Source organism: Meleagris gallopavo, chromosome Z, assembly GCF_905368555.1.
Source record: "Meleagris gallopavo chromosome Z, MGAL_WU_HG_1.1, whole genome shotgun sequence".
Lineage (NCBI taxonomy): Eukaryota > Metazoa > Chordata > Aves > Galliformes > Phasianidae > Meleagris > Meleagris gallopavo.
Window position 1 is genome coordinate 37649400 of NC_139435.1, and position 25583 is coordinate 37674982.

Genomic DNA, 25583 nt, shown 5'->3' on the forward strand with positions numbered 1-25583 from the left:
GGGAGAGGTGGCCAATGCTTTATCTTTACACTGACTCATGGATGGTGGCAAATGCTCTATGGGGGTGGTTACAGCAGTGGGAGCAAAACAACTGGCAAAGAAAGGGTAAACTTATTTGGGCTGCTGAGCTGTGGAAAGATATTGCTGCCCAAATAAAGAATATGGTTATAAAGGTTCGTCACGTAGATGCCCATGTGCCCAAGAGTCGGGCTACTGAAGAACAGCAAAATAACCAACAGGTAGACAGAGCTGCCAGAATTGAGGTGGCTCAAATAGACCTGGACTGGCAGAATAAGGGTGAATTATTTCTAGCCCGATGGGCCCATGAGACCTCAGGCCATCAAGGAAGAGATGCGACATATAAGTGGGCTAGAGACCGAGGGGTGGATTTAACTATGGATGCTATTGCGCAAATCATTCATAACTGTGACACGTGTGCCACAATTAAACAAGCCAAGAGAATGAAACCTCTCTGGGAGGAAGGGCGATGGCAAAAGTACAAATATGGGGAGGCATGGCAGGTTGATTATATCATCTTGCCACGATCTCGCAATGGAAAGTGTTATGTGCTCACCATGGTGGAGGCAACAACTGGGTGGCTTGAAACCTATGCAGTACCCCACGCTATCACCCGAAATACCATATTAGGTCTTGAGAAACAAGTCCTGTGGCGATATGGTACCCCAGAAAGAATTGAGTCATATAATGGTACTCATTTTAAAAATTCTCTTGTAAATACCTGGGCTAAAGGTCATGGTATTGAGTGGATTTACCATATTCCCTACCATGCACCAGTCTCAGGTAAGATTGAACGATAAAACGGGTTGTTAAAAACGATGCTGAAAGCAATGGGAGGCGGTACATTTAAGCACTGGGAGAAGCATTTGGCAGAAGCCACCTAGTTAGTCAATACCAGAGGATCTATCAATCGTGATGGTCCAACCCAGTCCAGCTCCCTACATACCGTAGAGGGAGATAAAGTCCCTGTTGTACATGTAAAGAACATGTTGGGAAAGGCAGTTTGGGTTATTCCAGCCTCTGAAAAGGACAAACCTCTTCGTGGAACTGTTTTTGCCCAGGGACCGGAGTCCACTTGGTGGGTGATGCAGGAAAACGGGGATGTTCAATGTGTACCACAAGGGAACTTGAAGTTGAGGGAGTGCGGTCAGTAATTCCTTGTGCGTGTGTTTATATTTTGTTTGTATATATTAAGCATGATGTAGTGATGTGGAATAAGGGGTGGAATGTCATGGTTTCATGATTTTTCATTATCAGTATTCCACATCATAACATCATGCAATACACTGGGTGTTTGACTGCTGATGCTCAAGTTCCGGGTGCCTGTCCGGAGGAGAAGAAGAGCTACATTTCCCCAGGGGACTTTGCGGTCAGCAAGGAGATATAACTCCCGGCAAAGTCACCTGATGTTCTCTTCTTTGCCTGCGCTGCTTCGCTTGCACTTCTCCGTCTGCGCTTCTCTGCCTGCGCTTCTCTGCCTGCGCTTCTTCATCGGCTCAACTGTACAGCACTTCTCATCTCAGCGTTGTGGTGAGGCCGATCCATCTTCCAGACACACACACTCTCTCTCTCCTTATATTCTGCTGACACTATATTTAGTAAATTAGTTTGTTTCACCTCAGATTGTTGCCGCTGTTTTCAATTATTTCGGGGTCCCCTATTTTCCTTTTCCGGGGGATCCGCAGATCCCTCCGCCCTTCTAGTCACGGAACCGGACCGAACCAGCCCGTAAACCGTTGACATCCTCACAAGCTATCAACAGGCACCTTGAATGAAGTCACATTATATTTTATTCCTAAGACATGTATTAAAATAACAAGAGATGTACCATACCCTGGAATTCTTTGTGTTAAGAAAATCTTAAGGAAATGGGACTTTTGGCCAGCTGAACAGAGGAAAAAAATATTGTACATTTTTTCTGAATTCTTTCAGGACCCAATCCTGCATCTCCATAATCACTCAGTACCTGGTAATGACATAGAACATACATCCACCATTCTTCACTTTTTTTTAATCTTGTTGAATATTTTATAAGTATTTTACAAGCCACTTCACATCTGAAGAATTTACTTCCTGTCCCACTAATATTTACATGCAACAAACTATTTTCAGAAATAGTTTTGAAATGTGGACAGTTATTTTTGGTATGCATTTTTAAGATGTACACAGCTTCACTAGATATGGCTGACTAAGTATCCTGCATAACAGTAAGAAAATTATTGAGAATATGACTAATATAACTACTCTAAATTGTAAAAGATGGCCCTGTGTTTTCAATTGCACTGTATCAGAGTCCAGCCTCCTTTAGACACAGAGGATCTTGATAAATTTGTCTTTTGTCTTTTTTTTTTCCTCAGTTCTCAGTTCATAACATGAAACACAGTAAAATGTGGATATTATCTCACAGTAAAAAAATTACATATTAATTCAGTATACATGGAGATATTGAAGTACTAGTCAAATAAAATATTATCTTCAAGAAAATTTGAGTCTCACCTGCCAGTGGTAGATGATTTTCAAAACTATATTTTACTTTATGACACTGTCTTTGCCACCTCACATTTTAGAGTTAGCAATTTAGTTATACTGCACTATACACTGGGCTGGTTCTTCCAAATGCCTGCTTCATTATGAAGTAATGCAGAAGCATAACATCTAAAACAAAAAATTAAACACAGGAAGCACTAGATATCTTTCAATATATAACAATCTGCTTAACCAAATTTCCAGTCCACATTTGTAGATTTAGTTAATTCAGATGCTGCTGCTATCTCAACTAAAATGAACTTTTTTTTCTGATTTTTTTTTTTTTTTTTTTTTATGTTCACCCATTGCTAAGGATTGTTTTTAAGGACAGTGTCCTTGGAAGAACGTGCTTCCTCACCAAGCCAAGCTGCTTAGCTCTCTCTGATTTCCTTGCTGAAGTGAATTCCTTGGATATTATCTTCTGTAGTATTGTATGGGTATATCACGTTGTACAGCAGGTGAAAACTGCCAAGTATAACATATCCTTGCGCAAAGAGATTAATCTGTGCAGAGGTTCAGACATTTCACAGCCCAAATGAACATCATGTGCCTTATACCAATGTGAACTGCTTCCTCTTTAACTCCTCCTGCTCTTGTAGGGCACCAGACAATGTTCATTCTAGTAACCAGCAGAAAAGCAAGCTCCAAATATTACAGTTGTGCCTGTTTGAGTTTGTTAGACTTCTGTTAATAAGATCATTTACTAGTCTTTCTCTAGCCAAGCTCTGATTATGGTACATTTTCAGCTTCCATTTCATTTATTAAATACATAGCTTAAGTGATTAATACACTAATTAGACTTTAATAAAATGATTAATTCAACACTTTCATGAGAGATGTTGCCTGTTTGTTACCCTCCACTGGGCTTTTATAAATCCATAGCCATGGAAGTCTAGTTTCTTCTTTTTTCTCATCTGCTTAAATATGGGAAATCAGAGAAATCTACATTTTGTTTTTGAATTTTGAAGAGAAAATGAATGAGATTTCTTTTCGTTGTACTGCTGAGTAATGAGATCCTCTAACTGAAGAGATACTGAGGCTGTAGTGTCTCCAACCAGCTACACAAGCAAATATCCTCACAACTGACTTTATCAGCAGTGTCACTGTACAACAGAGTTCTGCTCTCTCATGTCAATTCCTAGAACAATCTTTTATTTTAATAAAAAATAATCCGAACTTATAGTCTCTAGCAAACAGTAATTCGATTTCTTCATAATACCTTGACTATCTTAGATATCCTGAGGAAAATACTGGAAATTAAAACAAAAACAAAAACAAAAAAACACGAGCAAAGTTGCACTACCTGAAAAATCCGGGCTGGCATCAATATGGACAGGACAAAAGATGCATCTTAAATGTCTGTCCATTTTGATAACAGTTTACAACAACAAGTAAAATTTACTATGATGAAAAAATGAGGAACTTAATCTCCTCTATCCTCAAGAGAAATTGCTATTGTAAAGAGATACAAAATGAATGGAAGAACAAAAGCTGTGAAAATTTAAATCATATGTTCTACTTAGCTCTGTAAAAGAATTTCTGTGTTCCCATGTTGCAGAGCTTCTGGGCAAAACACTGAGAAATTATTCACAAAGAGCATGCCTAACCACTTCTCATAATTTATTTATTCCCTTCTGAGCCTTGCAGTTCATGTAATACATTTCCTCCCTTTAGCTTTACACATTAACATGAATTAAACACTGCTTGTAACAAAGACAAAGGTCATGATTTACTTATTATTTATTAGAACATTTTATTTACACATACAGGACAGAAACAATATCTTTTTCTTTCTAAATGACTTGTCGCATAAATTTTCAGACTGAGTGCCATGGGGTTTTAAGTCAAGAAATATTTTATATTTATGAAAATTGAAGAATTCCATGCTACTTCCATATTAATCAGTATTTTCAGTGTCTATAGTTTATTCAGTGTAAGAGTGCTGTACTTGAAAGATGTGACATTTATAATCCATATTTTTCTCATCCTATTTACCTCTGTGGCTTTAGACATAAAATCCTGTTAAAAATGAATGCCTAATAAACTTTCAAAGATAATTCTGCTGGACAAATAGCTGGATTTCATAGCAGCTCACACATTATTTACTTCTAATTCACTTTTGTTTAAGAATGGGAAAATATCACTATAATACTTTCCAGCTGGGTGCATTGGTAGTGGTAAAGTATAAAAGTCCAAAAATCACAGAATTGCAGGGGGTGGAAAGGACCTCAAGAAATCAAGTCCAACCCCTCCTCTAAACAAGTACTCCACAACAGGTCACACAGGTAGGTATCCAGACAGGTCTTGTATATCCCCATGGAAGGAGACTTCCAGTCTTTCAAAGCAACCTATTGCAGTGCTCCGCCACTGTTGTCCCCATTCTCGAGGTCCGTCCGCTGGGGGCTAGCGATCTCCCCTCGCTAGGGCCATTGTGACACAGACACCAATATGAGGATATAGCAAATGGCATTTATTGCAACTAAACAGCGACTTATATATTCTATGTGCCTCGTCTACTCCCCTTCTACGTCCTTCAAGCGTGCGTCATGATTTACGTAGCAGAGGTCCTATAGCGTCACATCTGATATGTGAACGCCTACAGAGCAGGGGAGGTCTTAACGTGTCAAATCCCGATGACTCGTTAACTACTACAACATCTTCCCCACTCCATGTTCGGTAAAGCCTTGCCTTATTACAGCGCATTATTCACTTGCCTAATAGCTCTCGCGTAGGTTATACAGAGGGTGATACACTACATTCTTAGGTAATTCAAGCTGGGCTACTCGTCTTAGCATACGCCAGACCTTCACATATAATATAATTACAAGCACCAAACATATCAATGTTAAGATTAATAAGATCACAACTGGATGCAGTATGGAATTTAATACCCCTCTCACTGTTGGTGGCCATCCAAGAAGTGTCTCCCACCAATGGTGTTCTCTGTCCTTCTTCACCCTTTCTAGGACACGAAGAATCTCTCCCGCATCATGGCGAACAGTGATCAAGGTTTTCCGTCCATTGTCTCGAACGCGTTTTAGCTGTTGGTACAGATCATCATGTTGCAACAGTTTCCTTACCAAATCAAGGTTCATTCCAATTGGGGGTGGATAATACATCTTGAATCAGTGTGTAATTAGACTACAGGAACTGATGTGATATAACCAGAACTGTGTAATTAGAGTCACATTCTACAATACTGGTGAAGCTGCAGACAGACAGATTTGAATGAGTACTGGTACCTACAGCAATATCATCTATGAGTATGAAATTACAAGAGGTCCTCATACAAACACACACTTTTCCAAAGTATATAAACACTGTTTCAAGTGCCTCATTGGGATGAATTTCAAAATGGCAAATGTTCTGTTCAGTATCAAGACAAGTGTCTCAAGCCTTAAGAGTATTACTCTCACAAACGAATCCTCGCTGCTCCCATACAGCACATGAGCTAACATCAATTATTTGCCATTTTTCTTTATTTTGAAGAGCCCGCACTCAATGTTCTATTGGATAAAGTATGACCCCATCATGGTTCAGTCCCAGTGCAATGATCGGGTATATCGTATATACTGAAGCACTTCGTATTGTTAGGACAAAAGCATACCAGTCCAACATATCGGTCCTATCGGCCCCCTCGCTGGGCCCCACGATCCCTGTGCCCCGTGCGCGGTCAGGCAATTTACCTTAACGTGGCCCGCTTGGCCACACCCATAGCACGGTCCCTGGGGCTGTCGTGCTCCAACTGCAGCGACAATAGCTGCTGCTAACCCTTCATTGGTTAGAGATGCTGTCTTTTGCTTATCCAGAATATATTTGATCATCTACCCAGGCGTACCAAGCTGTAGAGCAGTGCAGAGAATTTCCCTGATCTCCAGCTGGCTTTGTTGCCAGAGACAGTCCATAACAACTGGACCTTGGGCCGATTTTGGGAGTTCTGACCCCTGTATGACCTTCAAGAGTATGTCCGCAAAGGCGGAGAATGATTCTGTTGGCCCCTGGGTCATTTTGGTCCAGGGGTCCACTGACTCCACGCTCTTGGCTACTCTCTTAAATGCTTGAATCATCAAGTCTGTAGCCGTTATAAGCTCCCCTGGTCTGAGCCTAGCTGCTTGTCCCTGGGGGGTCTCCATCCCCCTGGCCATTCCCGCCAAGCGCATTAGCAAAGACCCATGTAGTGGGTGGTTTGGGCTTGATTCCACGGCCCCTACAGCCGCTCGCAATCCTGCCATCCACTCTGAGGACCATAGCGTATACTGTACTGGCGACAGCACCATGCACATCAAATTCATTATGTTGTGAGGGAGAAGGGGGCCTATAGATGTCATGGTTTCTAAGGTGTTCAGGGTGAGGGATGAACTCAAGCCTCGCTTCTCCACACAGTCTAGCAGGCAGGTAATGCCCTTGGGATCAAGAGATACCCACTCAGGGTTTCCTCCACTGCTTACAATAACCGGGAAAACTTCCAATGATCTACCTTCATCTATCAGACTAGATCTGACCTTTCCCCAATCTGTTAATGTGCCCCTCTTAGTTCCCCAAGACAGAGCTGCTTCACCCTCCCCCTCACTGTCCTCTTCCCCCAGCTCCATGTTAGCCTAGCACCAAGCCCCATGTCTTGAGTTCTGCACCCAATCGGGTGCTCATCGTGTGCTGCGCAAGCAGCAAAGTAATCTCATCCCACTTCTGGGGATTCAAAATATCCCTGGGGTCCTCACACACCCCCTCTCACTCCAAGCGGGACACTACAGCAGCCAATTCCTTCTTAGAAGGCGTCTCCTTGCCGCCATAGTCCTTACCCAACTGCAACAATACCATCCTGGCCAGGATCAGGTCACACACCAGACCTCAGGTCACACACCAGACCTCGGGGGACATCAGAGGGGCAACGAGCTGACGATCCTCACACGGGGCACCACTTGTTGTCCCCATTCTCGAGGTCTGGCTAGTGATCTCCCCTCGCTAGGGCCATTGCGACACAGACACCAATATGAGGATGTAGCAAATGGCATTTATTGCAACTAAACAGCGACTTATATATCCTACATGCCTCGTCTACGCCCCTTCTATGTCCTTCAAGCGTGCGTCATGATTTACGTAACAGAGGTCCTATCGTGTCACATCTGATACCTTGTTAACGCCTACAGCGCAGGGGAGATCCTAACGCGTCACATCCCGATGACTTGTTAATGCCTACTACAACACGCCACTCTTATTGAAAAGAAGTATTTCGCGTGTTAGTATAGAACTTCCTATGTACAAATTTTAGGCCATTACTCCTTGTCCTATCACTATGATATCGTGCCTGACAGAGAAGACTGCCAGTAAGCTCCCACAGAATAGACATCATGCTGTTCCATCCAAAAACAATCTCTGACTGAATCTCCCCTTTCCATGATGTGAAACCACCTCCCACCTCTCTAGCAGTGCAGGCACATTGATAGTCAGGTGATGTTTGAGAGATGCACGCTTTCCATAAAGTTTGCTGGTCATAAAACTTCTTAAGAACCAGCACTTCCAAATGTCATTCTCAAAAAGTAAATATTTAGTGAAACTTAGAAAACAACATCTGCTTTTTCTGGATGATAGTTTAAACAGCTCAGGAACAGTCTTTTAGCCTCAAATTCATTTTAGCAGAAACAAAAAAGGAAAGAAACATTCCATCCATCTCCTAATTTGGAGGTTAGAACCTTTACCTGAAAAACAGTAACCTAAATTTCAGTTTCCTCTGCTGTGCATTTCTGAATGTTGCTCTTTTGCGCTACTCAGTGCAAAGTGTCACATTTTCAACAAAGCCTGACTATTTAGTATATCTTGCTTGATATGCTGTGTGATTACCCATGTATCAAAGGCAGACAAACAAAAAAAGACAAGTGCTGAAATATTTGATACAGCAATAGCTAAGTCTGTGCTGTTGATTTCAGCCCTAATGACAACTCTTCACTTTACAGAAAGACACTCTTCAGCACATGTATATATGCAGCCTACTGTATAAAACTGAAGTGGAAGAATTAATCCCTTGATGTTTTCTTCACTGAAAACTGCTTCCAAGATAGTTTTTAGCAGGTGTTTTTACCTACCCTATATTGCAGTCCTGTAAAGCACAGAGTAAGCTTCTGTAAGTGGAGCCTGAGCTCAGAGATCTACCAGATCTCTTTAAAAAAATCACCAAGTACATTAAGAGTGACAAAGCTTGTACAGTACATTTGGATACACTTCCACAAAAGCCCATATGTGAATGCTATTAGAGATAGTAAGATTTCACAGAGGAAGAACAGGAAGGAAATTTTGTGATTAAAAGCGGATAAAAGACAAAAATTAAAAAATGAGTTAGATAATCAGTCCTCACCGAGGAACATTCAGCAGCAGATTTAGTCAGATACCTGCTACTCCATTCCACAAATATCCTGAACGCATTACACTGTTACAGAGGTTACAGTGTCTGAAAGTAATTACAGCAGACAAAGCTAATAATGACATTGAGCTAGTGTGGAAGGATTTCACACAGTGCTAGAAGATTGAAAAATTAACTGACAGATCAAATGAAAAACCAGGAAGATTGAGGACTCTGTCCTACTTCATACAACATCCAGACACTGGAAAGATCATCATAATAGATTATTATAATCACATCCACAAAAACCTTCCCTAAAAGCTCACTAATAGATCCTAAGGCTCATTGATAGAATTGGCTGGACTTCCAGTTTTGTTTGGCAGAACAGGATTTATGAAGTGGAATTCAGCTGGCTGTGCTTGACTGACCATTTAGTTTCTGTGGAAAAACAAATTTTAAATTATTTCCTCCATAGCTATGATGAAAACTAATATCTTACTTGCAGTGTTCGTTGAATCTCTTGGTCTCTGAAACAGTTATTTTTAAGCATTCATGTAAGTAATGATCTTTATTTTCTAATGCCTGATCACTTATTCATGATTGTTCAAAGTAGACTTTCCTAATATAAGCAACACTTTCCAAATGAAAAATACATTATAAGGTTCTGATCTGCATTCCAAGACCACCCAGAAGTTTGTCTACAAGAAAGAATGCCAGAAACCTTTCAGAATAAATCCTTGTAAATTAATAAGTTTAGACAATTTTTAGACACATGCAGTTCCAAAGAAATTACTTTTTAATTGTAACTGTCTTGAAAATTTTAAGTTCCATTTCTCTTGTTTGTATTGCAATTGACAAGTGTAATAAAACAGTGGTATGTTATTACTGCAAATTATTGCACCATCCTCCTCAGCTAAGAATCCTGCCTTGCAAAAATAGGCTGCATAAATAAAACCACCATAAAATACTCCCAGCCCTCCTCAAAAAAAAAAAAAAAAGAAAAAGAAAAAAGAAAAAAGAAAGTATGTTCAAAGCACCTTGGCACTCTACATTTTTTTAAATTATTTTTCACTCCTGAATAAAAAACATTATCACAAATTAAAATGGAGAGAAAATGGAAGCTGAAGCATATGCTTATCAAGCAGTCAGTTTGGAGGTGATCATTGGGGATCATCTGCTCTAATCCCTGCTTAAAACAGGACTAAGGTCTCTCACAGCATTATTCTGGGGAAACTGGCTGCCTATGGCCTGGGCAAGTATCCCTTCTTTGGGTAAGGAACTGGCAAGAGGGCTGTACCCAACAGGTTGTTGTTAATAGATTTAAGTCCAGCTGGTGACCCATTACAAGTGGTGTCCCCCAGGGATCAGTGCTGCGGCCCATCTTGTTTAATATATTTATTGATGACCTAGATGAGGGGTCTGAGTACACCCTATGTAAGTCTGCAGGTAGTGTTGATCTGCTTGAGGTTAGGAGGGCCCTTCAGAGGGATCTAGATAAGCTGGATCGCTGGGTTGAGGTGAATGGGATAAGGTTCAACAAGGCCAAGTGCCGGGTCCTGCACTTTGGCCACAACAACCCCACGCAGCATTATATGCTTGGGGACGAGTGGCTGGATGACTGTGATGAGGAAAGGGCCCTTGGGGTGTTGGTTGATGCTTGACTGAACATGAGCCAACAGTGTGCCCAGGAAGCCAAGAGTGCCAATGGCATCCTGACCTGCAGTAGAAATAGTGTGGCCAGCAGGAGCAGGGAGGTGATCATCCCCTTCTACTCAGCACTGGTGAGGCTGCACCTCGAGTATTTTGTTCAGTTTTGGGTTCCTCGCTAAAAGAAAGACATTGAGGCCCTGGAACCTGTCCAGAGAAGGGTAACAAAACTGGTGAGGAGTCTGGTGCACAAATCTAATGAGGAGCGGAAGGAGCTGGGATTGTTTACTCTGGAGAAGAGGAGGCTCAGAGGAGACCTCATTGCACTCTACAACTTCCTGAAGGGAGATGGTGATGAGGAGGGGCTTGGCCTCTCCCAGGCAACAAACAGGACCTGAAGAAATGGCCACAAGTTGTACAAGAGGAGGTTTAGATTAGACATAAGGAAAATCTTTTTCTCTCAGAAGTGGTCAGGCACTGGAATGGCTGCCCAGAGAGGTGGTGGAGTCGCCGTCTCTGGCAGTGTTCAAGAGGCGTCTGGATGAGGAGCTATGAGATACGGTTAATATCTTGTGGTAGCAATGGTAATGGGAGGAGTTGGGCTAGATGATCTTGTAGGTCCATTCCAATCTTGTGATTCTATGATTCTATGATAAGTTTAGAGGAAGTTTTTTGTTCTCTCGTCAGGAAAGTTCTCAGGTTTTCTCTCTTCGTGGAAAGGATGGTAAAGAATTGGAACAGGCTGACCAGGGAAGTGAAGGAGTCCTCATCCCTGGAAGTATTCAAGACATGTGTGGAAGTAGCACTAAGAACCTGGTTTAGTGAAGGGATTTGGCAGGTCACGTTGACAGTTAGACTTGATAATCTTCAAGGTCTTTTTCAACTCAGATTATTCTACGATTCATTGAACATGTTTGTTCAATGGCTGTTTCTCAATCTCTATCTTGTACTGGGGAACTTAAAATTGGAAATATGCTGTTTCTTCTGCTGCAAAGTTTGTTCTCCCACCAACTGTAAACTGGACCTCAGCCTTGTGATGCATTTGAAAAATCAGTTTTAAAATTCTGCCTTTATTGACATAGTATAGACATAGTATCAAGACATAGTATCAAGTTTCAAGTTCTCTATATAGTTGCAACATTTGCACTTTTAAAGAGCTCAAAAATTTGATATCAAAACTGTAAAACTTCAAGAACAGTAGTAAGCACCAATAAAATCTCGTAGGTTTTGAATATAGCGCCACATCATAGGTAATCTCACTGAAGAAAATGTATTTTACATGGGAAATCATGTAAATCACCTGAGGGCATGATCTGAAGGCTTTTTTCAACATCCCAGCTCTCTTAATGCCATTGTTCTTGAGTTTGTTGTTGCTGTTTTTAAAATGCATCATTCCATTTGTGCTGCTGTATTTCTTGATGTGTTTCCTTTAATGTTCCTGATCTCACTGCCTGTTTTCATTATTGTTGTATTATTTTAAAATTTTGTTCTGCTGAAACCAGACAAATAACTTCAGTGCATCGTTGTGATCATGGAGAAGATAAGAGCATCAGGGATGTTTTTACTGAAGGACATTAGCTTTCAGTTTCCTTAAGCCAGTTTATCACTGCATTTGTGGAGGAGCTCTGATGCTGGGAAGCACTAAGAATAATAGTTGGGCTGAAAAGTACCTGTACATTGTGGTCTCTGCAACAGTGAATAGTAGCTCAAAGGAACAAAATAAAAGGGTGGCCAGTGGGGAGTTCATAAACTGAGTTTATAAACTCCCTTCAAGTACTGGAAGGATGCAATTAAGTCTCTCCAGATCCTTGTCTTTTCCATACTTAACAATCCCAACTCCCTCAGTCTTTATAGGAGAGGTGCTCCAGCTCTCTGATCACCTTTGTGCCCTCCTCTGCTCCCATTTCAACAGCTTCATGTCTTTCTTGTGTTAGGAGACCCAGACTTGAATCAGTATTCCAGATGGGGCCTGATGAGGGCTGAGGAGAGGGGGACAAACACGTCCCTCTCCCTGCTGGCCATACCTCTTCTGATGCAGCCCAGGATACTGTTGATCTTCTGGGCTGCAAGTGCACATTTCTTGCTCATGTCCAGCTTTTCATCACCAGGACCCCCAAGTACTTCTCTGCAGGGCTGTTCTTTTGATCTTTTACTTCCATGAAATTTCCTTTCATAGTTCCATTCTTTTTGGATCTTTAATCAAGTTCTCACAAGATATAAAATCAAACAAAACAACAAATCTAAAAGTTGGTATTTCATCAACAGTAATTTAGTTTAGAACATGCAAGAAAGATGTCTATTTTAAGTATAGACTACTGAAGATTTAACAATCCAGGAGCAGAAATAAACAAAAACACAAATACATTTCTAGGCCTACCATGTGGTTCTACTAGTAGGGAACAAAAACTGCACTCAATAAACAAGGTTTAGGCAAGTGAAGAATTACACACTGCTACTAAGATCTCCATTCCTCTCTTTTCTTTTTCTGGAGGACTACTAAGAGCTAAACTGATTTTCATGGAATGATCTATTAAGATCCAAAATATGCCTTGAGTAGCACAAGAATGTATAAATTTGTATGGAATTTGGATCTTGCTCTCCTATACGCACTACTTAATTTCTCTTTACACTAAATTCCATCTGCTATTTTTTTGCCCATTTATTATTTATCCTATACAATTCTTTATTGTTAGCCCCCAACTTTACTACAGAAACAATTAGAAAAATTCCTACAAATGTTGTGACAAGCTGTGATAACTGTGAAAGGTGTTATTCCAGAATTTAAGACAACTTGTATCTAGGCAAAGGAGGACACTAGACTGACAGAAGCAGCAGAAAGTGCCCTGCACTCCACTGTGGCTCCATCCGTTTTCATGCAGAGCTCCCAACGAAAGCAGAGAACAGAGTATCCCAAATACTTTATATTCCTCTAAGGCAGGCAGTATATCACACCAAGATTTGAATAAAAGCTTTAAGCTAGTTTAGCCAAGCTCTCTCTTGAACTGGCCTATACCACGAAGAAGCTTAAAACTGATCCTGAGTAAGAGACTGGAACCATACTTCCATGTGCTTTCATGAGAAAACTATTAAGGGATGAAAGAGAATAGTTCAAAGTAATTCAAGTAATTTAATCACAGTAGAACAGAAGGTAAGAGATGTCTTTTCAAGATACCCAGCAAATATGAAATGATACCCCAATGACAAAGCGTAAACTTGACAGAGAACAAGTCTTTTCCATCCATCCTTAAGAGAGCAACCTTTTACTGGAATACTTTAGTTAGAATTGAAATGAATTTACTACTAGTGATTTTTACTTTTTATGTTCCCATAAAGGACCAAAAAAAACACTTCCTGACCTTTTGGAGTGTTTCAAACAGCTGCAGTGCAAGATTTTTGCCATTACAACTAGTAAAAGTTGTGGTATGCTGCCCTCTCAAACGACAATTTCTGCTTCACTGACAAAATGGCCGATCCTTCCTGCAAGAAAGTTTTGGCTACCAAATTGTTTTTGACAGACTTGTTATTGCAAACCCACTTATATACAACCTTGGGACAATGCAAACCTAGCAAGCATAAAAGGATGCCCGAGAAGGACTTCATGTGGTCACCTTCTTGGTGGCTGTCATTGTCTCTCGTTCTTTCTCCCTTTTCCTCAGTTTTCTCTTTTTGTTGTTTTCTTCTCATAAAATTATTAAGTAATTGCAAGATCTATTTTGGTTTCTTAAGAGTTGAATGTCTCATAAAGTTTGTAGAATTCTAGAATCATAGAATCCTTAGTGTTGGAAGGGACATTTGAAAGTTATCTAGTCCAACTCCCCTACAGTGAACAGGGATACCCACACCTCAATCAGGTTTCCAGGGCCTGATCTGCCTCATCTGGAAAGTTTCTAGGGATGAGATATCCTCCACGTTTCTGGACAACCTGTTCCAGTGCCTCACCACCCACACTATAAAATACTTTTCCTTATATCTAAGCTTAAAACCCTTTCCCGTTGTTCTATCACTACAGAACCTGCTAAATAGTCTGTCCCCTTCTTTTCTGTCCATCAAGGTTTTAAGTCATGTAGTTGTTAAAAATTGTGAGGCTTATTTCTGTTCCTTAGGCCTATATAGTTCAGTTGTTTAAGATAGATTCTAAGTGTTAAGAGTATGAATATTTCAGGGATAACTGTGTGAAAATATGTGGGGGTACAAGGAAGACTATTCAGAGCAGAAGCTGTGAAGCAAGAGAAACAGCATGAAAAAGCAATGCTGAGAACCAAGGACATCCCCATCAGTGAGCAAGAATGGCAGCATTCTCACCTTGGTCAGTAAGAAACCCTGGGAGAAGTGAACAAGCTCAGAATACACAGGAGAAAGCTTAGCAACAGTTGTCAGGGAACTGTAACCACTTGTGCCAAATGTGATTGTGAACCGCTTGCTCTGCATAAGAAGCTTTGGAATACAGATAACAGTGGAAAACTACCAGGCTAAGCTAGCGCCGGTATAAAAGTCTGTACATGCAGACAATAAATGATTTTGCTATGCAACTACAGGAGAGTCCATCACCTCATTGCCACACCAGTACTTTTTGAATAACTATGGTATATAGACAATCATTAACATTGATGACTGTATGTGGATCTCCACATATCGTTTTACCTTAATCTAAGCAGAGATATTCATGAATTCTGGTTCCAATTCAGACAGTATGGCCAAACATATGTTTGTTGTCTCATACTGAAAGAATCTGTACCCATTTGGCTACATACATGCTCCATTCTTAGTTTACATATTCTCTTCATCTTATGGTGAAGTTTGCCTGTTCAGTAGAAAGACCTTGCCTATCCTTTCTGAAGAGCTTGTAGCCATCCACCTGCAGCACTCCAGTCATGGGAGTGATCCCACCACGTTTCTGTGATGGCAACTAAGTCACAGTTTGCCTACTGCACAGTGGCTTCCAGCTCCTCCTGTTTGTTGACCATGATGCATACACTGGTGTAAACGCACTTCAGCTGAGCCCCTTGCTTCACTTCCAATCCCATAATCGCTCCTCTATACTCATTTTTAGCAGGCCTGGTTTTGTTCCCTTTCCCCTTCATATCTAGTATAAACCTCTCTCTCCAAGCTCTGCTCTCCTGGGCAATGATCTGTTTCCCCCTTTGAGACAGGTGAGACCCATTAGCAGACCTCAGGCCAGGTGCTGAGTAAACCACTCCATGATCTAAGAACCCCAAATTTTTGTGTTTGCACCTGCCTCTCAGCCATGTGTTTTTAAGATGGGTTTTCCTGCTTCTCTCAGTGTCCTTCCCTGCCATTGCAGGAATAGAAGAAAGTATGCCCGCTCCATCAACTAACCACCCCAATCCCCTGAAATCATTTTTTATAATCCTCAGGCTTCTGTCACAGAATCACAGAATTGTAGGGGTTGGAAGGGACCTCCAGAGATCATTGAGTCCAACTCCCCTGTCAAAGCAGGTTCCGTACACCAGGTCGCACAAGTAGGTGTCCAGGAGGGTCCTGAATATTTCCAGAGAAGGAGACTCCACAACCTCCCTGGGCAGCCTGTTCCAGCGCACTGTCACCCTCACCGTAAAGAAGTTCTTGCGCACATTTGTGCGGAACTTCCTATGCTGCAGTTTCTGGCTGTTTCCCCTTGTCTAGTCTCTACACACTGCTGAAAACAGTCTGGCCTCACCACTCCGCCCTCCACACCCTAGATATTTATAGAATATCAGTGATCAGAATATCAGTGACTATAGAATGTCAGTGATCTAATCTGAACTAATCTGAACTATTAATAAAGGCTAATAATCAGACAGGCAGATCAGACTGGGGAGTTTTCTAGAAATATCCCTAACCCCCCTACAGGTAGGGTCAGGCTGACATACAGAGCCCTCCATTCCTCTCAGAAGGGAGTTGCCTACGATGATCACCTTTCTTTCCCTTATGGTGGAGGCAGTCTTGAGGCTTGGAGCTGACCACCTCACCCTAGACAGCTTTGAAAGTAGACCTCCCAGTGCACCTTCACTCACCTCTCCCTCAGATTCCAGTGCTTCAGATCTATCACAGAGAGGTACCTGGGAAACCAAGGTAGGTCAGGATGGGAGTTGTCTGTGTCTCTGAGCTGGGACCAGTTTCCATTCCTCCTCTCAAACTGGCTCCTTTTGCTGTACTATGGCTGCAGGGAGGGTCTACCATGGGGACGGTTTGGGGAGTGTCACCCCAGTGCCTTTCTCTCAGAGAGATACTCAATAAATCTATCTCCTGCTCACACTTCCTGATGGTCCTTAATCTCTCCACTACCTCCTTGAGCTTTGCCACCAGACTGAGCAAATCACTCACCTGTTAATACCTCATGCAGGTGAAACTTCTGCTGCCCTTCACCAGCAACAACAGACTTCGGCACTCACTGCAGCCAGAGACTTGAACTGCCACATGTTTAGATGGGCACTCCATCTGAGTTGCCACATTCTTTCTAGCTAGATCTTTCTGACTGGTAGAGACCATGGGGGGACTGTTGCCTGGAAAGCAGCTGACAGCTGAACCAGACTCCTGAAAGGGCAAAGATACTACCAGTTGCCTGTCCTAGGTGAACTGCCCATGCAAGGGACAATGATATTAGAGGCTACATCAGTAAACATCCTAGGAATTGATTTATCAAAGTACAAGCCTCTGTGTGATTCCTCCAAGCAGTACATGAGCTGCCCCCTCCAAGATAGCAAATGTAAAACCACACCTTCTTCCCTTGGAAGCTCGAGAAGGAATTGGTCCCAGTGATAACAGAGTTGAGGGAGAGCTTTCTCTATGTAGCAATATAACATAACAATACAGAAAGTCGAAAAATTCAGAATACAGAAACAGTCCAGCATTCTTTGCTCTTGTTATGCCTCTTCACAGAATGCTAATCTCACAGTAAATATTACCACCACAATTTTATGAGTAAATAAATACTATTTTGAGGATGAAAGTAATTTAAATTTGTATTCTACAAAAGCAAACAAGGTCTTTGTAAACCTTAAATAACAGCAACTGAGCACAACAACTTTTCAGAGTCATGCAGACATCACAATAGTTAAGACTCAATGTCCACTCATCCAGAAAAATCACCAAGTTGTCTCAGCCCCATTAAATTAGGGAAAACCTCCATGCTGTACAACAGCAGCATGGTTCTCCTGCTGCAGCGAACATTTCTTCATGGCTCTAAATTATTCACACCCCAGACAAACACAGAGATTGTGTAAGAGGCATACAACAAAAAGCAACTGATTGCATGCAAGGAGGCATTTGGTTGAAGAATAGTGTGTTTCTTGTTCAAAGAAATATTCTCTATCCTTTCAAGAAGGAAAGTGAGATAATTGGGCTGGCTGACCAGCATTGAAATAAAGTTGTCTTTAAAAACACCTTATACTGAGTAAGAATATGTAAACCTAATTTGTGAGAAGAACTCTCTGTACTGTATTTCAATACACGTAAACAAAAATAGAGTAAAAAATGGACACCGCGATGTTTGCTAAGAAACAAGCAAACACTAACAGCACTTCTTCATATGGCAAATTTATTCCAAAGAATAATTTTGTTGGCAGATCATAAATTCATAGAATGTGTCACAGGCTTAGCACCAAGGAAAGAGCAGGCCTAGAGGAATTTTCTAGCCATTTCTCTTTCTGAAGTGGCTTTTATGTTTCTAACATGACAGCAGATGCTGATTTAAATGACTCTGCCTGAGCTGCTAGTAACTGGTCTTTTCATCTGTCATTAATTTATTTGTTTCCCCATTCATTAAAAAATTTAACTTCAGCAGCATAGAAGATTGCCAGTTTTCCTTTAGAATAATACCATTAAACTTTCCATTGAAAAAAAAATCTTTAAATTTTGCACTGCAAGGAGTTAGTTCCACATCACAGTAAATATTTCTGTCTCTATTCTATTCTTCTTAATAAAAGGCGAAATGTGCAGAAAAGGCTGCACCAGAAAATGTCATAAACTGGAAAAAGTTGTCAGCAAAAGCAGTCTTTTACACAGAGAAACTGTCTGTTCTATACCCAGTTATGTGCAGATATCAAAAGCCTCATCTTGTGACACATATATTCAAGTACTATATTTTCAGAACCGATTCAACTTCAGGATCCTAGTTCCAAATCAGAAAAAGCACAATCGTATTTTAATCAATAGATTCTTAGAACTTTTAATGAATTAATCTTAGGCATGGCAATTTGTAGTTGCTTTCTGACCCAGAGAAATTTTTTCCTCACTCTTCTGACCAAACGCTCTTAGAGATGAACTCTGGCTAATTTTATTGTGACAATTACAGATGTGAATTTTCCAGACTGAACTCGGGCAACAAAGCCAGATGCATGTTTTCCATGCTGACAAAGGAACTGGGTCAGATAACATACTGAGCCACAGCACCCTTTGTTCAGTGACGTTGTTTCAGCCTCTATAACCAAGCTGTATTGCTTTCAACTCTTTACACCATAGCCCAGAGAATAAGTGAACTGGACTTCGCTCAGTCTTCTGCACTATTAGCGGAACTACTTACCAAGATTGTCTTTGTTTTAGGAGCAAAAAATAATGCCTTCACAGCCACAGAGAAAGCCAAGGAATTATTCAGTTATTATAAAAGAAGGAGTACAGGGAGCAGGAAGGATATTAGGCCTTCGGAACATTAAAGTCTACTCTAAAAAGCCAAAAAGATGTTAATCGCTATATACATATTCTTCTAGAGAAGAAATCTTCACTTCAAAGTACTTATTAACTATGTATCACTAGTTATTTTTTCCATCACAACTGATCACTTTTTATTTATATGCATTGTTTTGCTAGTAAAGTTGGTAGCATTTAAAAATGAGAGAACCTGATGCAATTAATTAACACTATCTGTAAATACATTAAAATTCTGCCTGGTTATTTATCTGTTATGTTCTTGTTTACTTCACCGTGTTATGCTAAATGCTGCAGAGAAATAATAACTTTTATATTATGGTATTTAAGGCAAAAGGCTATAGCAAATGAAGAAGTCTTAACACATTTCAGGAGGTAAAGATACAGTAATTTTTGTTGAAAGTGTAATAAATTATCAACAATGAGAAGTATTGAATTTTGGTAAAAGAGGATGGAGGTCCAACCATTCAGAATCAGCTAAGCTTTATACGGTGGATCAATATTTTCTAAGAATTCATAGACTTTTTGCAGTGTTCATCAACACCACTACTGTTGCAGTCCTGACCAAACTTTCCTATTTATGAAAATGTAGGCCTAATCATGGTTCAGAACGCATCCGATATTTCTCACCATTTATTTCTCATTGCACCAAGGAAGGTTCAGATTGCACATTAGGAAAAAATTCTTAACTGCAAAGGCAGTCAAACAGTGGAAAACAGTAATGAGGTGGTAGATGTCCCAGCCTGTCAGTGCTCACGTGGCTCTGGGACAATTTGCTTAGTAATACGCTTTAACTTTTGGTTAGCCCTGAACAGATCAGGCAGTTGGACTAGACAATCTTTGTAGGACACTTCCAACTGGATGAATCTACATTTACTATGAGGCCAATATAAACCAACTTTATCAGTGGAATTCAAAGCACACGTGTACTTTTAATACTTTAACAGAAAGTACACTCCTTCTGGAGAAGGGATTACACAACTATCCTAACTATCTCACTATCAATCTGAAGATTGATGTATACTCACAAATATATACTCCTCATATACTCACAAATGTATATTCCTGTGTCTTCTATTCTTCCAACATCACCTGATTTCTTCCCTTTTTGCTTGAAGGACTTTTTTTTATTCCTATACTTTCACTTTATGTTTATTTTAAAAATACTGAATGATGAAAAAGAGTATTTACTACTACTGATTTTCTCCCCTCAGACTCACATGTGCGTTCCTTTTTCCATTTACTTAACTCTCACATGTACTCAAACACAACTTCTTAAATAAGGCAAGTGATAGCATTTCCACTGACTTTAGTCTTAGTTTTTTACTTTCTCTACTGAGAGAAGAAATGTTTGTAAATTAATTAATTCACACATTTCACACAAAAATTTTACCCTCAGAGACTGCAAATCATGTTATGCTGGATACTAATCAGCACTCATATAGCAATTTCCACAGTATGACATTGAAAATTAAAATATGAATAATAAAAGTCTCACTCCCCTAAGCCAAGCTAGATCAACTCTAGTAGGAAGTTTCATAGAGCAGGTATAACAGGAAAAACTAAAAATAAAAATATATATTCCATAAACACAGACAAATGATCAGGCATGAGACTGGCAGCATGGTAGGGTGTGCTAAGGATAAGTAACTACAAAATTTTATAGCAAATAGTAAGCTAAACATTTCTTAAAGAGAATAAAGAAATACCTGAATAACCTTAAATCCTAACAGCACTAGATGTCTGACGCCTTGCAGTTGTATAATATTTTCTTAGAAGTGTAATTTAATATATTTAATTTATCAACAGATATGAGGAATCTACCAACTTCAGTTTTCATAACTTCATAGAAGTTGCATTCTACTCTTCAATGCAGGTAAAAGTAAATGTCAAATAAAATTAATTACTGGTAATAGAAGACCCAGGAAAGTCATCAGGATTAAGTAGTTAGTCAATTATTAAAATAAATAAATAAATAAATTGTAAATCAATCACTGAAAACTTTTCAAATCCTGCGTACTTCCACTAAAGTAGCATCAAGTATGTTAAATCAAGTAGGGTTCAATTAGTACTACAGTTATGCCTTAAAATATTAGGTTCCTAAGCATTTGCAAGATTAATCTTCTTTAGCCAGAATGTGAAAACTGAGGATTAGTTAAAATGTCTCAAAGAACATAACTGATGAAATTAGGATAAAAATTGTTTGCTTAATTAATATGAAAGGTTCAAGAAACTTAAAGAGCAATAGAAATCAAACCCTTCTTCCTGTCTAAATGCAGCACAAATAGTTTCAGTTAGCATCTTAGTTAGCACCTGTAGAAAGGCAAAAAACTTACTTAATACTTGTAGCTGACAACATCAGTAAAAACCCTTTAGAACCCTCCTATAAAACTTGCTTTTATTTGCAAATGTTAAGAGGCTTATTTGGGCATTCTGTATATCCATAAATTATAGATTTGCACTTTTCATTTACAGGGCTGAGACACTCAGCACAGAACTATCTTTTTTTCACCACAAAAGTATCAAATGAAGAGATGTTTGGCAGCAGGGAACTCCAGGGCCCACAGACGAAGAGGAAATCTGACCTGGTCAAAGAACAACATGGATGTTAAGAAAAGCATCAATCAAAAAAGTCAATCAGTCAAACAAATAAATAACAGGGTCAGAGGGATTTCTTTTTTTTTTTCTTCTTCTTTTTTTCTTTTTTTTCAGGAAAAAGAAGATATGATGTGGGCAAAATCAATAAACGGAAATGTGGAGAACACTGGACAATTATAATATGGCCACTGGACACTGTTGCAATAGAACGCATCCAGGTGTGCTGAGGGAGCTGGCGGAGGTCATTGCTGAACCGCTCTCCATCATTTTTGAGAGGTCTTGGACAACAGGGGAGGTCCCTGAAGACTGGAGGATAGCCAATGTCACTCCAGTCTTCAAAATGGGCAAGAAGGAAGATCCAGGTAATTATAGGCCTGTCAGCCTCACCTCCGTCCCTGGAAAGGTGATGGAACAGCTTGTGCTGGATACCATCTCCAGACAACTGGGAGAAAAGGAGGTTATCAGGAGTAGTCAGCATGGGTTCACCAAGAGGAGGTCGTGCTCAACCAACCTGGTGGCCTTCTATGATGCTGTCACATGCTGGGTGGATGGGGGAAGAGCGGTAGATGTAGTCTACCTTGATTTTAGAAAGGCATTTGATACTGTCTCCCACGACATCCTTATAACAAAGCTGAGGAAGTGTGGGATAGACGAGTGGACAGTGAGGTGGGTTGAGAACTGGCTGACTGGCAGAGCGCAGAGGGTCGTTGTTGGTGGTGCAGAGTCTGGCTGGAGACCTGTAACCAGTGGTGTCCCCCAGGAGTCTGTGCTGGGTCCGGTCTTGTTCAACATCTTCATCAATGACCTTGATGAGGGGATAGTGGCCACCCTCAGTAAGTTTGCTGATGATACGAAGTTGGGAAGATTGGCTGACACGCCTGAAGGCTGTGCTGCCATTCAGCGAGACCTGGACAGGCTGGAGAGCTGGGCAGTAAGAAACCGGATGAGGTTCAACAAAAGCAAGTGTAGGGTCTTACACCTAGGGAGGAATAATTGCATGCACCAATACAGGCTGAGGGATGAGCTGCTGGAGAGGAGCTCTGCAGAGAGGGACCTGGGCATTCTGGTGGACGACACGTTGGCCATGAGCCAGCAGTGTGCCCTCGTGGCCAAAAAGGCCAGTGTCATTCTGGGGTGCATTAAAAAGAGCGTGTCCAGCAGGTCGAGGGAGGCGATCCTCCCCCTCTACTCTGCCCTGGTAAGGCCTCATCTGGAGTACTGTGTCCAGTTCTGGGCTCCCCAGTACAAAAAAGACAGGGATCTCTTGGAAAGAGTCCAGTGGAGGGCCACAAAGATGGTGAAGGGCCTGGAGCATCTCCCCTATGAAGAAAGGCTAAGTGAACTGGGTCTGTTTAGCCTTGAGAAAAGACGACTGAGAGGGGACCTGATCCAGGTTTATAAATATCTGAGGTGTGGCGGCCATAGCGGTGAGGCCAGTCTGTTTTCAGTGGTATGTGGAGACAGGACGAGGGGAAACAGACATAAGCTACAGCATAGGAAGTTTCTTCACGGTGAGGGTGACGGAGCACTGGAACAGGCTGCCCAGGGAGGTTGTGGAGTCTCCTTCTCTGGAGATATTCAAGTCTCGCGTGGATGCCTACCTGTGCGACCTGGTGTAGGGAACCTGCTTTGGCAGAGGGGGTTGGTCTCGATGATCTCTAGAGGTCCCTTCCAATCCCTACAATTCTGTGATTCTGTGATTCTGTGAACTCTGACACCACAGCTGTATAGCTCCTCTGTTTAATCACTGTGTTGTCAATAGCTGCCTACAGGCTTAAGATCACTTAATGGAATCAAATATAGGATTTATAATACTTTGCCTTAAATTCACCACCTAAATGAAAGGCATATTTGCAGCTGTCTTCTGCAAGTGACAGTAACACAAACATGGTTATTTCTTAATTTATCGCTCAGGATTTTCTCTACATGTAAGTAAAAATGATTTCTAAAGCCAACAAACCTGAGCACATAGAACTGTGTTCTTAGCAGGTCTTTTAATAAGCGTTTTCAGTAAGAAAGCACCAGATCTAATTGTGCCTCTTCAAAAACTGTGCAAATGACATTACAATCTTCTGAATTGGAAGACAATGGTGGCACAGCAACCAGCAAGAACAAAATTTACCCAGAATACTGTGTTATGGGAGCGTATCCAGCCCAGTGCTCAGAGCAAAGAATGAGAAAAACTTTGCTATTTACTAAATCTATACAGATTTGCTTTGGAAATGAAGAGAAACACAAATCCCAAAACTTGGTACGATGTACTTCAAATGTAGTTCTTCAAATAGATTCTTACCATCATCCCTTTTCATGAAAATATAGAATTAAAATGAATTACTTTTTCACAAGGTTATATTCACAAATACAATTTCTAGAGGTATTTTACAAGCAAGACATTAACCCTCAGAATTTTTTATTCTGTAGGAAATAGCCACTCCAACTCCTTAATTCTATCGACTCTAGAATTTGTTCCTGTTGATACCATTTGTTCTTTTTGTGATTAAAAAAAATGTAATTACCTACATCTCTACTTTAAATAACATTTCCTATCCTTTTTTTATTACCCAAAGAAGAATACACAATACAAAACAACTAAACAGCAAAAAAATATTAATCATGATTTTGTTCTTTATATTCTTCATGTAATCATATTTTTGAATGAAAAGTAGCTTACTCGTGTTTTTTTTTCATGATACTTCAATTAAAAATATCAATCCATAGATTCTACAACTTCACTTCTTAACACTCTCTACAGGTAATCTTCTCTATCTTAACACCAAAAATTAGATACCTGGAAATCCCTCTTAATTCAAAGAAATAACATCTAATAATTTGCTTACACAATGTTCATGATATTGAGCAAAATCTCCACATTCTAAAACCAGTCTTGTCTTAAAAACCTGTCTATATTTCATAACAAAAATAAAATTAAGAAAAAATAAAACAAGCAACTGATTTAACAGACAAAATAGAACCAGAAATTGATTTAACTGAAGCAGATTTTTTTTTTTTTTTGCATAATTCTACAATATTAAGCACTGAAACAAAAATAATTTCTGTAAGTTTAAAGAAAAAAAAGAAAAAAGTTTGGAGAAGACATTCTCATATTCAAGTTAATTAAGTTCGTAGAGGTTATTATCAAATCCAAAAGGTAGCGTGTTTCAAAGCATACTTCTGTTTATTAATTCTAATTCTTCCCTACAAAATATACCCAAAGCTTCTCATTCTGGAGTGCTACTGACGAGCCACTATGTATTACTAACTCGTAAATTAGATTCCAAAAGAAAATTATTGGTGCTCATTACTTATTACCAACTTGTAACAATGAATATCCTCTCTCCCTGCCCATCCTCAATCCCTTACCCACCTTTCCCTGCCTATCTTCACATTCAGACCGTGGGACATCAAACTCACTGCATGAAATGCACACTTTAATGCTCTACTTGCAGTAGTTATGAGTAAGATCACTCATGTACGGGCTGAAATTTCATGCACTGAATCTTGAATTTTCTTTGTACTTTCTTATCTCATTTTCTTCAGATGTGTACTGTATTTTCAGAGTGTCTATGGCTTTGATCATAGCTTGCATGGCAGTATATATGTTTTGATAAACCAGTTTTGTGAAGCCTTTCCTGTCTTCTGTGTAACCTGATCCATGGATAATCCTCATTTGTTTAATGAAAGTACTCTTTCCACTTTCTTCTGTCCCTGTGAAGTGGGATGGGAAGAAGAAGAGAGAAAAGAAACCACAACAGTTTAGGCTTTGCAGACTCCAGAAGTAGAAAATATTTTTAAATACATATACAAAGATTTGCATCTT

At 40.2% G+C, this 25583-nt stretch overlaps 2 protein-coding genes and 1 pseudogene across 2 annotated transcripts in view; all 3 read right to left on the reverse strand.

The window, feature by feature from the left end:
* LOC146542213 (guanine nucleotide-binding protein subunit alpha-14-like) overlaps positions 1-25583 on the reverse strand; it is a 64554-nt gene that overhangs the window by 12502 nt on the left and 26469 nt on the right. The window contains exon 4 of the mRNA XM_085214068.1: positions 25257-25471. Coding sequence (XP_085070194.1) covers positions 25257-25471 — 215 coding nt within the window. The remainder of the gene's footprint in view (positions 1-25256; positions 25472-25583) is intronic.
* On the reverse strand, positions 5259-6162 carry LOC146542214 (uncharacterized; annotated as a pseudogene).
* On the reverse strand, positions 6350-8558 carry LOC146542215 (uncharacterized). The gene has a single exon (XM_085214167.1). The coding sequence runs from the start codon at positions 7134-7136 to the stop codon at positions 6369-6371; it is 768 nt and encodes a 255-aa protein (XP_085070293.1). The 5' UTR covers positions 7137-8558; the 3' UTR covers positions 6350-6368.

Bases quoted from the DNA above. Each gene is read 5' to 3' on its own strand.
- LOC146542215 (XM_085214167.1), bottom strand. From the start codon at position 7,136: ATGGAGCTGGGGGAAGAGGACAGTGAGGGGGAGGGTGAAGCAGCTCTG.